The 15,744-nt window shown below is 43.3% G+C and overlaps 1 protein-coding gene and 1 long non-coding RNA gene across 6 annotated transcripts in view; one reads left to right on the forward strand and one right to left on the reverse strand.

Moving 5' to 3' along the window:
• Window positions 1-13,293, reverse strand: part of arap2 (ArfGAP with RhoGAP domain, ankyrin repeat and PH domain 2) — a 127,192-nt gene extending 113,899 nt beyond the window's left edge. For 2 of the 5 annotated variants that reach the window (XM_086197873.1, XM_086197869.1), the window contains exons 1-6: window positions 13,175-13,293; window positions 7,804-8,687; window positions 6,239-6,321; window positions 3,299-3,375; window positions 2,986-3,026; window positions 1,502-1,855 (exon numbers count right to left, since the gene is read on the reverse strand). In XM_086197873.1, coding sequence (XP_086053999.1) covers window positions 1,502-1,855; window positions 2,986-3,026; window positions 3,299-3,375; window positions 6,239-6,321; window positions 7,804-8,618 — 1,370 coding nt within the window. In that variant the 5' untranslated portion in view covers window positions 8,619-8,687; window positions 13,175-13,293. Of the gene's footprint in view, window positions 1-1,501; window positions 1,856-2,985; window positions 3,027-3,298; window positions 3,376-6,238; window positions 6,322-7,803; window positions 8,688-11,078; window positions 11,180-12,829; window positions 12,921-13,174 lie in introns of all 5 variants that reach the window. The other 3 variants (XM_086197870.1, XM_086197871.1, XM_086197872.1) reach the window with 3 other exon arrangements.
• LOC147238768 (uncharacterized) lies at window positions 308-15,657 on the forward strand. The gene is made up of 4 exons (XR_015111872.1): window positions 308-1,700; window positions 3,652-3,792; window positions 7,974-8,655; window positions 15,509-15,657. It is a non-coding gene; the product is annotated as an uncharacterized LOC147238768 (long non-coding RNA).
• Window positions 15,658-15,744: the final 87 nt, after the last annotated feature.

Here is a 15,744-nt window from a genome sequence, read left to right on the forward strand (position 1 = left end):
GTTTGAATATTCAACAGCCCAAGGGCAGGTTTCCAAACCTGAGCGAGTGAAGGAGAATAAAGGAAGTAAGTGATTGATAGCCCCGGCGTTGGTGGAAAGGAAAGCCAGGTTTGCCATGAAAAGCCAAACTAAGTGAAAGCCAATCTCCTCGCAGTGCATCTCAGCAAGGTTATCCCCGAACATCCTTCCCTCTCTTTTAGACGGCGCCTTGCATTATGAATAGATCTGCTCCAGGCTTCTGAATCTAATACCGTTTATCAGTTTTAAATAATCATCAAAGATATAAGACATACGGGGCGGCGGGGGGTACACAGAAGATGAAATGAATGCGAGGGGCTTGCAAAGAAGTCGTGGTTGACTGCTGGGTTCCCTGCCACGTGACAGGCAGCAGTATGTGGAACACTGGGTGCGTTGAGGTAAAGATTGATAGGGAGCTTGTCCTGATCTACATAGCCGGTAATTATTCATGGCTGATTGTTTCTTGCGGTACTGGCAAGGACCTCACTATATAAAATACCATGGTAGTATCTTGATACATGGGTCAGTGCGATAAGTTAATAGAGTACCATGAAAGAAATATCCAAATATATCACTGTTAATTGTATCATGCAGCACAAAAACTTCTATGCAGTGTCAAGCAGTAGCCTGCTGAGGTTTCCTGCCGACGTGAAGGCTGTTGTTGGGGTGATTTCAAAATGGTGCCATAACTTAGTTTGTCCGGCTGTCAACAACTGTTTACGGTACTCCCAGGATTGTTCGCAGGACTGTTGGTATTCGCAAATCTACAATTGAGAAATCTGGCGTGTTGCCGTAGTGATGAGGCGGATGTTCAACCATGTTGGGAGATACTTGGGATCATTTCTAAACGGTGGTAACGTAGTTCTTCCAGCAGAGTGCGCTGTGACAGAGTCATGAATACGATTTACAACTGTGACACCTGAAAATGAAAGTGCAGCCAGACGGATGTGGCTAACGTGTGCCTACGTTAAGAAGATCATTTTGGAACGGCGCGATACCACAGTTTGTCCGGCAGACTGTGCTCCGACCCAATCGTTTGTGCAGTTGGTAGTACCAACACTTGTATTAGATTAGTTTTTTCCACAAGAAACAATGAAAGTTCACGTTAACATTTGCCCAAGAGGTGGCGTTCATCTCCTGATTGAGCATCAGAGATTTGTGAGTTACTGTTTGTGACTCCACTGGAAAGGAAAACAGCCTCTTTCCAAGTGTCTTAATTCCTAGTCATTATACGTAATATAAGACAGAAACACTGAATTGAGTTCTGATTCCAAGTACATATTTCTTAAAGCACTTGGAGAATATTTGAACGATAAGAAAAGAAACCTCAAATACCTTTTATATTTGTAATAACAACATAGTGTAGAAAATACAATTGGCAACAAGCTTCCATTGAGATGCTTGCGAAGTGTTGCTGTCTCATATTCAATGCAATTCTATTTTTTTGACAAGACATTGGACAAACACGGGACCAGTAACCTACCCTTGAGGCGACAGCTTGTCCAGCCAACCCACTTTCAGGACTATGGTGTTGGGAGCTCCATAAAAGCAGGCATATGGAGAAATGTCAGGCAGCGCGTTTCCACCCTGAGGGTCCAGAGCCACCGAGTAGAGGTCACACTCCACCATGATCAAGGAACTGTCCTGAGGGGCCGGACCGGAGGCCCCAGCGCCGACGGCAGGTATGTCAGGTGGGAGACTTTGGTCGAAGCTCGGTCTCAACAAAATGCTAGCGCAGTCGTCCACTGTTGAGTACTCATCCTGGTAGGGGTCCGGGACCGGTGGGGCAGGGGGGGAGTCTTTTTCCTTGGCTTTGTTTTGTTTGGGAGTCTTTTTTCTGAGGGGATACATATCACATTGTCTCAATCTTTACAGTAACTTTATACCAGATTGTACAGATTCACTGCATTTTCATGTAAATGCCGACAGCATGACTGCATGGCGGAGCCTTGTCGCACCTGTCGCCACACCTAGTGGTGATGTCACAATTGTACTGACAAGAACAAAGCTGGAGGAAAACCAAATAATCTCAGCTGGTTAACCCGCCTCTGTCTTTACAGACAGCTGCCCTTTTAACGAAAGCCCTTCCAACATATTGCAAAAATAATATGTTATAATAAGAACCCACCCCCAAAAAATGGATTTCCATCTCAATTTTTTGTTAAAGACCATTTTTGTTGAGACCGTGTAGTCTAGAACCAGGACAGGTCTGGTTTCTACATGCATTTTTGTAAAGACTCAACAAATACTGGGAATTGTACAGAATTCTCAGGGTTTGAATGAAAGGGTTTTTTTCTTCAACGTCTTATTAAAAGTGGTCATATGGGGGACTTTCGTTGACCTTTTTGATATGGAACCTCACCCTGTCATCATTAGACCTTTTATCCAATGACTTTTTGTCATAATTAGGGTGTATAGAGGAATCTAAAGCTTCATCGTTGAGTCCAAACAAAGTGTCTTGAGGTTTTAGTGAGATGTCATGTTCAAGAGACCGGGACCGAGCAAAGTACAACTACTGCCAGAGGAGGCATTTGACAAAATAGTTGTGTGTGTGTGTGTGTGTGTGTGTGTGTGGGGGGGTCATAACTATTTCTGGGAATCCTTAAAAAAATGACCATGAAAGATTGTGGTTATTAAATAAATGTGATACCATTTTATCATCAATAACACATTTTCACCCTGGTTCCGTTAACTTTTGGGACGTGTGTGAGTCGAACTTTGCTATCATCGTCACCAAACTGCTGGAAATGACACAAAAAGTAGAGTTAACGATCACAAATTGCAATGTAAAGATACGGTGAGTTATGGGTGTTTGGGGCGCTAAAAGGCCTGAAAGTGCTCTCTGCTGTTTACTTCCTCGTCCTCTTCCTCCAACTCATTTGACACCTTTCTACCGCAGTAACCAGTTCTCCTTCTGAACATGTCGAGTTGAAGCATCCAGAAGTGAACCACAACGCCATGACATACCTCTTCTGTTTTTTCGTTTCCTTCCCCAACGCCTCTTGGTTCTGTGGAAGAGACGAGCATCAAAATGAACGTGTCCATATTTCTGTCAGATGCTGTTATCGTGCACTAAGCTGTTAGCTCTGGTGGCCCAGCCGACACTTCTATTAACCTCCAGGGCCAAACTGAAACAGCTCTGCTGTGTCTCCACGGCGACCGCATTAACACCAAGAGGGAAGTTTGGTCTGCAACACCACATTTAAGATCTGACAAATGTCTGTTCCTCTTCGCTGAGCTGCTACTCACCGTCCACCAGCAGGACTGTACGCTGTCTTACCGGAATGCTCTGAGGGTTGTTGTACAGGAACATTTCTCCGTAGGGAGCAATAGGCGTCAGGGTTCTTTGAAGTGAAGCTAAAAGGGACAACACAATGGCAGGTTTTGTCATGGTTTTGAAAGTTGTCCACATGTGCCGAGTGAAAGAGGCTTAATAAGATTGTTCCAGTTCATATTTGTAGTCACTCAGATGTTATAGTGCACTTTGATTAAACCAACGCATTGATCTGAACCAACGCCTCAAACCCTTGATCCATGCACAGCAAACAAATTAGATTTAGTTTTGGCTTCGTCCTCATCCAGCTCTCTCTCTCTCTCTCTCTCTCTCTCTGCCTCTGCCTTTCTCTCCTGCAGAGGGAGAAGAAGAAGAAGAGAAGAAGAAGACGCTATCTGTCTGCAGACCCGGGGCCACCGAGCGTGGGCCGAGGCCTGTCACATTGAAAAATGACACCGCCTTCTCCCGAGGATTGTGAGGGCCAGAAGATGCCGCCCCGGGTGATATAGACACTCAAAGAGAAACACACAGAAAATAGCGCTGAAAGATTGAAACACCCCGACGCATAAATGTGCCTTCAGACAAATATAAAAGGACAGACGAGATGTGATCTATAAAGACGTGAATGCGCGAGCGTTCTCATTACAGGAGGGCACGAAGGGGCATGTTCTGGGCTTGGTAAGCTTCGTGGAGGGGTCATGTAAGTTGATGATGGACTAGACTCCAACGCAGCGGCCGGCTCGGCTTGAAGAGCTGGCCAATCGTTGCGGCCACCATCAATCATCATCCATCAGCTGACCTTCAGGCCGCTACTGTACTAAATTCCTGTCTGATTCTCGCTATTGTTCCCTCCCCCGGCTGCATTCTGCCTTTGTTTCTCTCACTCCACTCTCCACCACTTCTTTATCTACTCCCAAGCAGACCGGGAGGAGACCTCCATGTAGCCACGGGCTCTGAGGTAGTGGGGATTGATTTTCCTCTGAATGAAGCCTGCACCTCTTTAAAGTGCGGGAGGTCAGTTTGTGGTTATTACTCTACTGAGTCTCTCCGACGCTGATTAATGAAAAGCGGCTGAGAGACGTTTGAGTTTAGCTGTCATTCAGTCAAGAATTGACTTCAGCGAAAGCACAACGAGACTGCGGTGATGAACTGTGACCTGTAGAAAAACCCAGTAAGAGTGAGCTTCATTTGACTGCCGCTGTCACTTCTGATGGCTTCGGCACCGAATGTGTTGAAACCCCACGAGTTACGTGTTGACAGCGTCTGGTTATCAGTTCGACGGAATCTGCATTCTTTTTGTGCAGCGGCTGATTTTTTTTTCTTTCTTTCCAACCCAGAACCACAAACAACAAAACACCAGTTAAACGTTGTTCTGACTAAAGTTTCGGACTTAATCATGCACAGGTTTGGTTGCTGTTGTTTGTTGTTTTTACCAGTTTGTTCGAAGTTGACATCGACTGCAGTCTTTAAAAAAAAAAAAATTCCCTGAAAATTAATTTCAAAGGTAAGAAACTCGGAACTATCGGCCTTCCCAGCTTACTAAATCTATATTGGTATCGACCCTGAAAAAAATTGAATCCGTCAAACCTGTTTTCCCCTTCTTTTATTGCACCGCGGAACATAACTGCATACGCTTTTGGTTTCGTGGACATGATTTGTTTGTGTCTTGTCAGCCCATGGGTGAAGTTACGAGATACGTATGACGTAAGTGAAATCACATCATCATCGTCAGTCCACTCGTCTCCCCTCCAACGATCTCTTGTGTAAAGTAAAAAAAAAAAAAAAGGGGGGGGGGAAGTTGCGTTAACCTCATTATCACAGCAGGGTCACAGAAACAAATTCAAAAATGACACGAAGTAAATTGGGTTACAGGAAAACAGCTCTGTTACTGCCTAGAATATTTGACTGATTTTTTAATTTTTTTTTTTTTTTTTAACAATATGCCAATTCTGCTGCGTGGGCACAGAGCTGCTAAAAAAAGAAATCGGCAGACACGAGGGGGAAAGAAAAAAAAAAAGGCTTTTTTTTCCGAAGCAAAAGTGTTAAATTAAAATTCTGTCAGCTCTGCACAGCAAGTTTTGATTGAATGAGATTCTGTGACTCACATAAGTTTTGGATCTCATTTCAGAATAAACAGTTTAAAGGGTAAAATGATGTGTCAAATCAGGCCTCACTAGAGCTCGCTGTGAGGGGAGACTCAGCCTGCGAGCTGACTTCCTTCGGTCCCTGCTCAGGGACCAGCTTGGCTCCCTCTCTTCCTCCGTCTTTGCATCCATCTCCAGTTCTTTCCTTCAAACTTACTTCACTGTCTCGCCTTCCTCCCTTCCTCTCTCTAGTCCCTGTCTTGTTCCATACAGAGGGAACATTGGCAAAACAAGGTTCTACCAAGAGACAGCTGCAGAAAAGAGGAAGGAAGCCAAAAAAATTAAAAAAAAAAAAAGGAGAGTGAGGGGATTTCATGCGTGACAAACGGACAAAAATCGGTTGAAGTAAAAACTGTCCACAGGTGCTCATGCACACACTGAAGAGAGCAGACAGAAAGAAAGCAGCTCAGGTCAGATCGTCCAAATGAGACATGAAGGTGGGGCAAGTGCAACAAATACAGCACGGACAAGGATGAATTCCAACACGACTGCATTGGTTGTACTGCGTGTTGATAGCAAAGTTAAACAACTCGTAAAAACTTCTGTAAAAGCCGAGCAACAGGAATACACACCAGGGTCTCGCTAAGGGACAAGATGTGAGAGACCATATTCCCTGAGATGTGCACTTGAAACGAGGGCAACGTCGTTTCCCAGCCGCCGAACACCCCCTACCCCACCCACGCACCACCCTCATCTCTTCTCCCGCCTTTCATCCGGGCAAACAACAGCACCGCTGACTCTACTGCCAAATGAAATATTCATGGCAGACATGAAGCAGATGCAGCTGAAAGACTGTGTGTACCTTTCTGTATGCCGTTTGCACCTGTGGGACCTTCGGAACTGGTTAGGTGTTCAGGGCTGGTTGTTTGCACTGGTGGTGCACTCCTGAGAAGGGAGGAGAAATCAGTGGATTAGAGCCACCAACGCAGCACGTAGAAAAACTAGGTGACACACCACATGTACAAAAAGGGTCTTCAGAATAGAGAAGTGGAAAGTTAGTTTCACTGTTCAAAAGTTTCAAAAATGAACAAAGTTATTTCAGCGCATGGAATGTTATATTGAATATGAAATTAAAGGCCTCAGGGTCTCTATCAGTGTATACCTGAATACAAAAAAAAAAAGAGAAAGTACTGGAATGTTTTATGAGAACTTTGAAACTAATTCATGTCGGTACCAGAAATATAGCGCTAATGCTAGCAAACAACAACATTACCTCCAAAGAATGCTGAACATTTTGTGGAATATGCGCATTAGCTTTACTGCTGAAAGACATGAAAGAAGATTTACTTTAATTTAGCTGAGGTAAATAACAAGCTATTTAGCACAGGGGAGGAGCATTGGAAAGGGGTACCTTTTAGAACCCGTGTTCTTTCCTGCTTGTTCAAAACACAACTTCCCGGTTGGCTTACTAGCAGTTGTGGCAAACAAATTGGGTTTTGGGCCTTTACTTATAGATGTTATGTATAACCGTACCTGTACGGTTCATATAAACAAGATCGAACATGCTAATTGTTGAGTTTTATAAAAGTGAAAATTGTTACTAATGGCTAAGTTAGCTGTTTCCCCTTCTTCCAAGACACATCACAAAAAGTCAAATCTCACAAAGTATATTGGTTTAATCTCTAGTTATCTCATTATGCTTCGTAAAAGACAGAATCACCTCCCACCTTTGTGAGAAAAAGGGTCTTGATAAAGGCAACCTAATATTTAATCAAGAAATATTGATGTGTAATAACTGACGCACAAGCTCACTTATAACTGGCAAACAAGTTTAACAGGGTTCGTTTTGCTTGTAATTCATGAAATAATCTGACATCAGCAAAATTTACATTTCTTGTTTGTTTGTTTTTCACAAAAGAAATGAGAATGTGAAGAGACAACTTGATCAGAAATTAGACAAATATATTATGCGACAGAGGTTTTGCAGTGTAGGGACTATTTTAGGTCAATTATGCATCTGAACAAACAAAAATCACACGAGGAGTTCCTCAGGGATCAACTCTCGGGCCACTCTTATCCGTCTGCAAGCTCCCTCTTGTACAGATGATGGTACATTATGTGTGTTTTTATGTTGTCTTACGTGTATTTCAGTGTCACACAATTCTACGTAACAGTATCACAACGTGACCACAGGCCATTTCAATTCCCTGTGGACCTAATCCACAGACCATTGACCGTTTTCAGTTCACTTCCTTCACTTCCTGCTTCCAATACATGAACCTAATGTGAAAGAATTTTTTCATTGTGCGTAAATACGTGTGAACTACTGTGAATTGCCTTGTGCTTTAAATTATCGTGCTCACCACGTCTTCCACACTAATCTTGAACGAAAATTCAGACACTTGACAAAGTCAACAACAGTTGTACCTGTCTTGGAGTGGCAGCAGGGTCTGATTTGGTATTTCAGGAACAGGCCGGTGCCGAAGCCTGTAGGAGCGCGTTAGTCGCGGACCTTTAGGTGCTTTAACACTTGTTTGTATTCCATAGATGCTGTTTTCTACCATCTCACACTGAAAACCTCCTTGGTCTTCACTCAGGGTTGGTTGAGGATCTTCAGAAGAACAGGGGACAGAGTCAGTGCTGGACAACGAGGGCTCATCGAAGGAAATCTCCCAGTCTGAGGGCATTTCAGAAATGGAGAAGGACTCGCTGCTGCTGCTACTTCTGCTGCTGTAGGAAGACATGGAGGCAGGGATGCAAGGATGTTCAACCACTGATGTTTGGACTTTCAGGGAAGTACGCACGGCCGGTTGTGGTGGGCTTATGTCCTGAGTTTCAGTTGCCAGGCCTGCTCCTGGAGGCAGAGTCTGACTCCCTGTGAAATCATACTCGGTGCTTTCTTTTGGTTGAGGCTGTTGACATGATGTTCCCCTCTTTCTATCCTTCAGGAAAATATGTCTTGGATACAGCGCAGGTCTCCTTTGGCCTCTCCCACTTTTATCCCCTGCCTCTCCATCTTCCTCTTGCTGTTTATTCAACCCGAGTGCTTCTAAACTGCGGAGGATGCGTCTGCGATGGCCTGTTGGTAACACTTGGAGCTCCAGGAGGTGCTCATCCGTGAGGTCTTTGCAGTCATCCAGAGTTTGGTAGCCCCTCTGTTGGAAACACGACGTATACTGGGACAGGCGGAGGGTGTCCAGCCAACCCTGGATCTCCTGGCTCCTGTCTGGAGGTTCCAACATGATGCTCTAGTGCCGCATCTGGAGGACGACGATGAATGTAAGGAACTGCAGATTTGATCCAGATTTTAACTGTTGACACAAAATCAGATTTGACAGAAATTAAAACAACCATAGGTATTGTTCAGTTTTTTTCTTGCTTAGAATCTGCACAGGTAGATGCTGATTTCATCTGAGATGGAAACACTTCAGGCAAATGAAAGAGGGGAGTATTTAGTACTAGTTAGCATTATTCCTAGCTTAGCATTCAGATCGGAAGTGGAAAAAAAACAGTACGCTAAGTTTGTTGATTTGGAGAGGTAAAAGTACGATATGTTCACAGTGACAACAGAATTACAATGCTATTATGCTTTTAACAACAGTAACAATGGAAATTCAAGCATTTTGGATTTCAACACTTTTTTTCATTCAACTTTAACTGATATGAAAGAGATTTTTATGTGTGGGAGAATTCACTGCAATAAATGAGTAGTGTGCAGTGTTATAGCCATCATTTTACTACAGTGCACAACGACTGTATATCAGTACAGACACTTAAAGGTGCCATAGAGAGGTTGAACGGGGTATTCATTCTTGTTCTGTGGTGTGATATGTAACCCCACAAAAAATGGTTGGGTCTGTGATGGCTCAGAAGCTTCCTAAAGGCTCTCTGAAACCGCTATGTTACCATGTTGGGTTTAGAATGTGTCGTTTGTCCTTATTGGGGTCGTTTCTGACCTTATCTGGCAACCTCATTATTTATGCAAGTGCACGAGTTGACGGCGATCGGTTGCCGTGGTTTATCTGGCAACCTCATTTAACGACTACTCGGTGATTGGCTGCCCTCACTGTCACTGAAAAGAACGTACTCCCACTTTCTCGGCTAACTGTCGCCGGTGCTAAGTGTGACTGCTACCGTCAATTGACAACATTCCATATCATACAACAACATTGGTAAGATAAGATACCAAGTAGCCACGGCCCATTCGCGGATCCAGCCGTACATGCAGTGGTGGGGTGGCCATCAGGACAACCGGGAGTTTTCCTGGTGGCCTGGCCCCTTGGTAGCTTGGTAGCGAGATTCCTTCCCCCTCAAGCCAGGCCAGGCCAGCTAGCGACAGACAGCGCAGATAAAGCAAAGGTCTCAATTCTATCGAGGCCATTCATTCAATCAATCTGTTCAATCAGTGCTGCTGCTGCAGGCTCCAGTTTGTGTCACGCGAGCGAGCAACACGAGAGAGCTGCACTCACTCGGCTCGTTCGCATAATCGCCCCCTCCCGAAATATGTCGAAGGGACGTGTGTGAAAGGGGTGGGTTCAGCGTGGGGGGGGGGGCACTGACTGAACTGTAACGTAACACTTCAGCCAAAATCGCATTGGTCCATTTTCCCGCAGCGATTCAAAAAAGGGGAGATACTTCAAACAGAGGTTATGACACTGCCTCACACTTCGTGTGTGTTCCCCACAACTGGGGGACGTTGAAGAAACCCCAAAAACACCAAAACGATGATTTTCATTCTCGGTGACCTTTAAGATACTGTGAACATTTCCTTATCTGAGATATTGATAGAAATGTCTTTTTTTTTTATTCACACTTGCATTAAAAAAAATGGTTTGACGTTTTAATCAGAGATTTGTTCGACCGCAAACACCTTATTTTTTCATTACGTAAGAGTCACTGCAACTGATACTAAAAGAGTAATAAATACTTTAGTGCCAGGGTACTTTCTTTGCAACCCGCCTCCAAAATTAGCAGTTTACATAACTAACAGTAGTACTACAGCTGGTAAATGAATGTGACGTACGTTGCACAACCCTTGGAAAAAACACGCCGTGAGTTGGGCACACTCCAGGAAGTCATCAGAGCACATTCTCACATCACGTTTACATTTCGTTATTTCACCATTAAAAACCACCGAGTTACGTTAGCTGTTAGAGTTTAGCACTGCTGGTGTATTTCAGTTGACGCTTTTTTTTCTTTTCTTTTTTTTTACATCTTAGAAACCGCTCCCTTGCTGTATCTTCATACTCATCATAAAAACACGAGCGGTGTCACTGCTCTTATCAAAAATATCTGTGAGAAAACAAATGCATCTCGGAACCTTTTTTTTTTTTTAAACGCTACATTAGAAAAAAATAAATAAATAAAAATCAAGATGCATGTCACCACTCCATAAAATAACAAGTGAACAAACTTGCCAAACAGCATAATCAGACCTTCACTTGCAATACTTCTGGAGGCAACACCAGGAAACAGCAATCGCTTATGAGGACACACAAAACCACAATCACACAGCGGCATTTGGTGACTTGAGTGTTTTGAAATTTCAATAAAATAGCAAAAATAATTTGAGGGAAGAAAAAAAAAACCACACAATCGGTGTGCAACCAGGTCCGGTACGTAGCACTTCTGAGTTTAAAAAATCTGCATTTTACATCTAAATGCAAAGCAGCGAGTAATAATGGTGTCGATGGCCAGCTTACCTGATGCTCTCACACCGACTCTTCAAAGTAAAACCTATTTTCACACCCACACTTCAACTCAGCCCGCATCACGTCTGCTTTTGAGAGGCACACCTACAGAACTCAGAGGACACAAAAAAAGTCTTACTTCTGCTTTCATGACAGCACATTCTTGCAGCATGTGTGTGTTTGAAGAGCAAATAGCATTTTCCTACTACTTTTGGTTTGGGCCTTACATATACTTTTGCCCTTAAAAAAATTAAGGTTGAATTATTCTTTTAAGCAGACACGCTGCTTTCCTTATTGAGCGTGCATTGACAAAACTGACTGGATACCAGATGAGCCCAGGTGTGTGCTACTGCTGGCATGCAGGGGCCTGTAAAAGCTCCCAGCTAGTATGGGCACAAGCCAAACCTTGCAAGTATGTCTGACCTGGCCTGCACCCACCCACTGACACACATCTATTCAGACACTAGAATGCGCACACACACACACACTGCAAACATTGGAGGCCTAGTTTGAGGGGTTAAGATGCGCAGCTACAACCAGCCCACGAAGTGCCTTTAGCAACACCAGCAAGCAAAAAAGGTGAACTTCAGAAGATGAATAGCTTTTGCAGGCCGTACAGGCATGAAGATATACGAGCCTGTCCGCGGACAAAGACACAACTGCAGGCAAACTAATGCATACTGCATACACACAATTTACTGACAATTGGACAGAGACTCCCAAACATTATTTCCAATGATGTACCACCCTTTAAATAGATTTCTCAGCCAAGTAAACCCTGAAAGTAAATATTTTGTAAAGGTACAGAGCCGTGCGCTGCCGTCTGATACATTAAACCACAACTTTATGTTGGAAAAAAGTCTGTGTATCGTAAACCAAGTTTTTTTTTACCGTGCAATGACACTAAGACAGCTTGGTACTGCGTCTTTTTGATGAGTTGGACCAACAACAAGGTGAAAAAGTTCCCTGAGGGTCATTTTTTTTCTCTCTACAGCAGGGAAGCTGTTATCAAACTTCTTCTTTTTTTTTCCCAAGCAAAGGCTGTTCATTGCTTTGTTTTTATGAGTTACTTCAGAAAAAAAGAGGAAGCATAATTCCATTGACATTATTAGTTTATGGGATGATTCATTTTGTAAAATACATGACGGATATTGGCTTCACTCACCGGGTAGCAGATCAGAACTCAACGCTAACTTTGCATACAGTGGAGAGCAGAACTGTTTTAATTCAATATTTGTACTTCAAATCAAAGTATTTTTTTGAAGTGTTGAGCATAGAACTGGAGGCAGAAAATTTGGATTCTACTAGATGAGAGTTGGAGAGTTTATAAACAGATTTTGTGGTTTTTGCTGTTGTTAATCTTCGGTCTCCGTTAGCTCCCAGCAACAGGCCTGCAGCTAGCATGTTCTGAATTCACCTAAAAGTAGCCCAGAATATTAAAAAAAATTTTAAAAATATAATTTAAAAAAAATGAAAACTTCATGAATAAAAGACATCTAATTGAGCGTAACGAATGAAGACAATCATTTTGGGGTGAACAATCGCTTTAAGTAACAAGACTGAACGCAGCGATAAAACATTTGCCTGGTCAATGTTTCATTTTTGACAAACTACAAAACTGAAAGTGGCAGCTCAGGACAAGTGTTTGTGCTTCTGTGAAACCACATGGAGACTAGGGCAGAGGAGGTGAGTCATAGCATGCACACCCTTACACACACACACACACACACACACACACACACACACACACACTAGCCACATACCTCTCCACATCTATCACATTTCGTTCAAAGTCCGAGTCCCCTTCCTGGTTAGAAACACCTGAGCACTTATGCAGGCTTTGCTGACTTCAACCTTCAATAATTAGAGAGAAAATACACAAATATACCACGTACATTGTACTACTACAAGTACCACGTGTTTTTTTTTTTTTACTCTTGTGGTGGAAAAAAAGATCCACCAGTGTGAGGCTGCCTTTCATTTTCAAACTTGTCTCAATGACTCGCTGTGGAGGACCGTTCCGCTCCCGACACCAAGAAAACACTTTGGTTTCAACCTGGAACCCCGACTCCTTCAGTTTCACGCGCCGGTGACGCTGCGGGACTCACCGGTAAAGACAGAGGAGGGATCGCGGGCATCATCCGCACACCGCCGCGCGTTTGCGGGGTTGAGTTTGACCGCTGAGGCTCCGCGCAGAAGTGCTCAGCGTGCCTTTAGTCTGGTTCCGTGTGTGTGTGTGTGTGTGTGTGTGTGTGTTCATTCTGTCGGTGAAACTCCACGCCCATTCAAGCACATTGCCAAGTACAAGTACCATCCAGTCTAATGTTGCCCCCCCCATGAATACTGCAGGCTGTTTGTTGTTGGTGCATTAACAAGCAGATCAATTGTCTGAAGCTGGTGGGAGTTTGTCCCCCCCATCATCCAACACACACACACACACACACACACACACACACACACACACACACACAGTAAAAGCAGCTGATAGAACCACAGGAGAGCAGCAGCACGGGTGGAGGTGATGTGAGTTGTTCTGCCTGGAAAAGTTTGCACGTCCCAGCTTGAGTCTGAGGCCTCGGGACAGGAATGCAGCCTGGCACACACCCGGTTCCTCAGTTATTTGTCAGGATTCACAGGAGAAACCGAAACATTAAGATGCAGAAGTTGAGGACGGCCTTGTAATAACTTTATTTCTTTTTAATTATTTGAGGTTGATTCATCCCTTTTTCTAACAAACAACCTGTTATTTCAAGATTGTTTTTATCCCAGCATTTCAAATATTAAACATATTTTTTTCTGACACAATTCAATCTTCCCGTTGAAGTAAATTTCTTTTTAAATGTTCCTATTATACAAATATATCAAGTGTTTGTTTCAATTTTTTGTCCATTTTTAACCTCCATACTTATTCACGCGTTAGTTCAGTTAATAATTGCTTTTCTTTTTTTGTTTGTGCTTTTTTAATCATCATGTAACAATTGTAATTGTGAGGAAGGGAAAAATATCGATTCATCATAAACACACAGTACCGTGGTTTTTTTAAACCACCACTTAAGTCAAAATCAACTGCATGTTATATTTTAATCATTAAAAAAACATTAAAAATAAAATGTTTTCTCCAAATAATTAAGTAAAATAATCAGATACGACATACAGCAAAACGTAAAACCTTAACCAGCATGGCGGCGTGCTGTGATTGGTCAGTCTCACAATGAAAAGATAGAACAATATTTTGTAAATATCCCACTATCATTTATGTGTTCCTTCTCCCACAAACTCGTCCACTTTCTCACCGAAATAAAGACATCACCTCAGCTGCAGTACCAAGGGTCAGCCACACGATGGTGACAGAGGCAAATATGGGACAAACGTCTTGTATTACTTTTATGATAAATAATTACATCATACCTTCCACGTTAAGGCACCAAGGGACTCAAAAAAATCAGCACCAGCCATTAGTCTAAAATTCAGGCCACACCTCTTTTTATTATATTTTATTGTCTCCCTTATTTGTTATGAATATTCTGGTACAAAATCATTTCATTTTTTTACATTCTGTAAAAAAATTTCTTGTTTGTTTGTTCCAAAAGCTTCCACGTCAAGTCATCCAGATCCCAACTCAGTACCAGCAGTCGTCCTGCAAAGGAAACATGAGCCAATATTTCATGTTCATTCTTCAGGGCCCAATTAATTTTTTTTTTATACGCTGCAAAACATGGCGGTGTCGTCTCCTTTCACCTGCTTCTCTATCAAGTGGCCCTGGATATTTTCTATGAACGTCGCCTCAGTTTTCTTGCCCCCTGTATTTGACAGGCACATTGTACTGAGGAGTTAGTTGTTTTTCATAAGCTGCAAAACGCAGTAACTTTACCTTCGTGCCAGAGCTTCCATGTCATGGTTCGTGTGTTCCTGAATGCGTTCATGTAGCTACATGCCATCAGGATTGGAACATTTCAAAGTAACATCACTGCTTTCTTTCATATTTCTAAAGGCAATACCTTTTCATTCATCAACAAGCACCTCTTGTACTTGAGGGATTCAGGCTTGGGGAGCAGTAGGACAGGGACCAGAGGACAGGGACAGGACGGCATCAGGACAGTACTTTGTCTTCCGTGAATCTTTTATTTCCTTTTTTCTCTGTGGCTACTCTTTTGTCCCTCCCAGCCACGCCTCCGGGGGGTCGCCTTGGCAACATGTTTTACTGCTGGCAGCCTTATAAATACAGCATTGGCTCCTGTAAACTAAGATAGTCTGAACACGGACAGGGTCAAAGCCAAGGACGCAGTGGAGAAGGGGACGCGATGTGCTTGTAGAGAATATCTGACATTATTCACCAACTTTTTGATGGGGGAGTGAAATTCTTTCACCATGTGCAAGACGGACTGAAAGTTAGTGGAAAACCAACTCGTCTGACCCTGATCTGGCTGCTTTTTTTTTTCCAGCAGGACAATAAACTGAGTAAAGGGATGGATGACCGAGAAAGTAGGGAGGACCGTCTCCTCGACATGTTGAGGGGGGCTATTCGAGGGCTTGATGCTGTGAGACGCGGCAGAGACCATCGTGATGCAGGAGCGAGTGAGAGAAGAGAGGAGCCAGGTAGCGATGGAGGAGGAGGAGGAGGAAGGGATGATGAGGAACGGGAGGAGGGAGAGTGGGAGCAGAAAGCTCTGGGGGTGTT

The sequence above is a fragment of the Aulostomus chinensis genome, chromosome 24 (genome assembly GCF_037954235.1).
Source record: "Aulostomus chinensis isolate RoL2024-O1b breed Wild chromosome 24, RoL_Achi_v1.0, whole genome shotgun sequence".
Taxonomy (NCBI): Eukaryota; Metazoa; Chordata; class Actinopteri; order Syngnathiformes; family Aulostomidae; genus Aulostomus; species Aulostomus chinensis.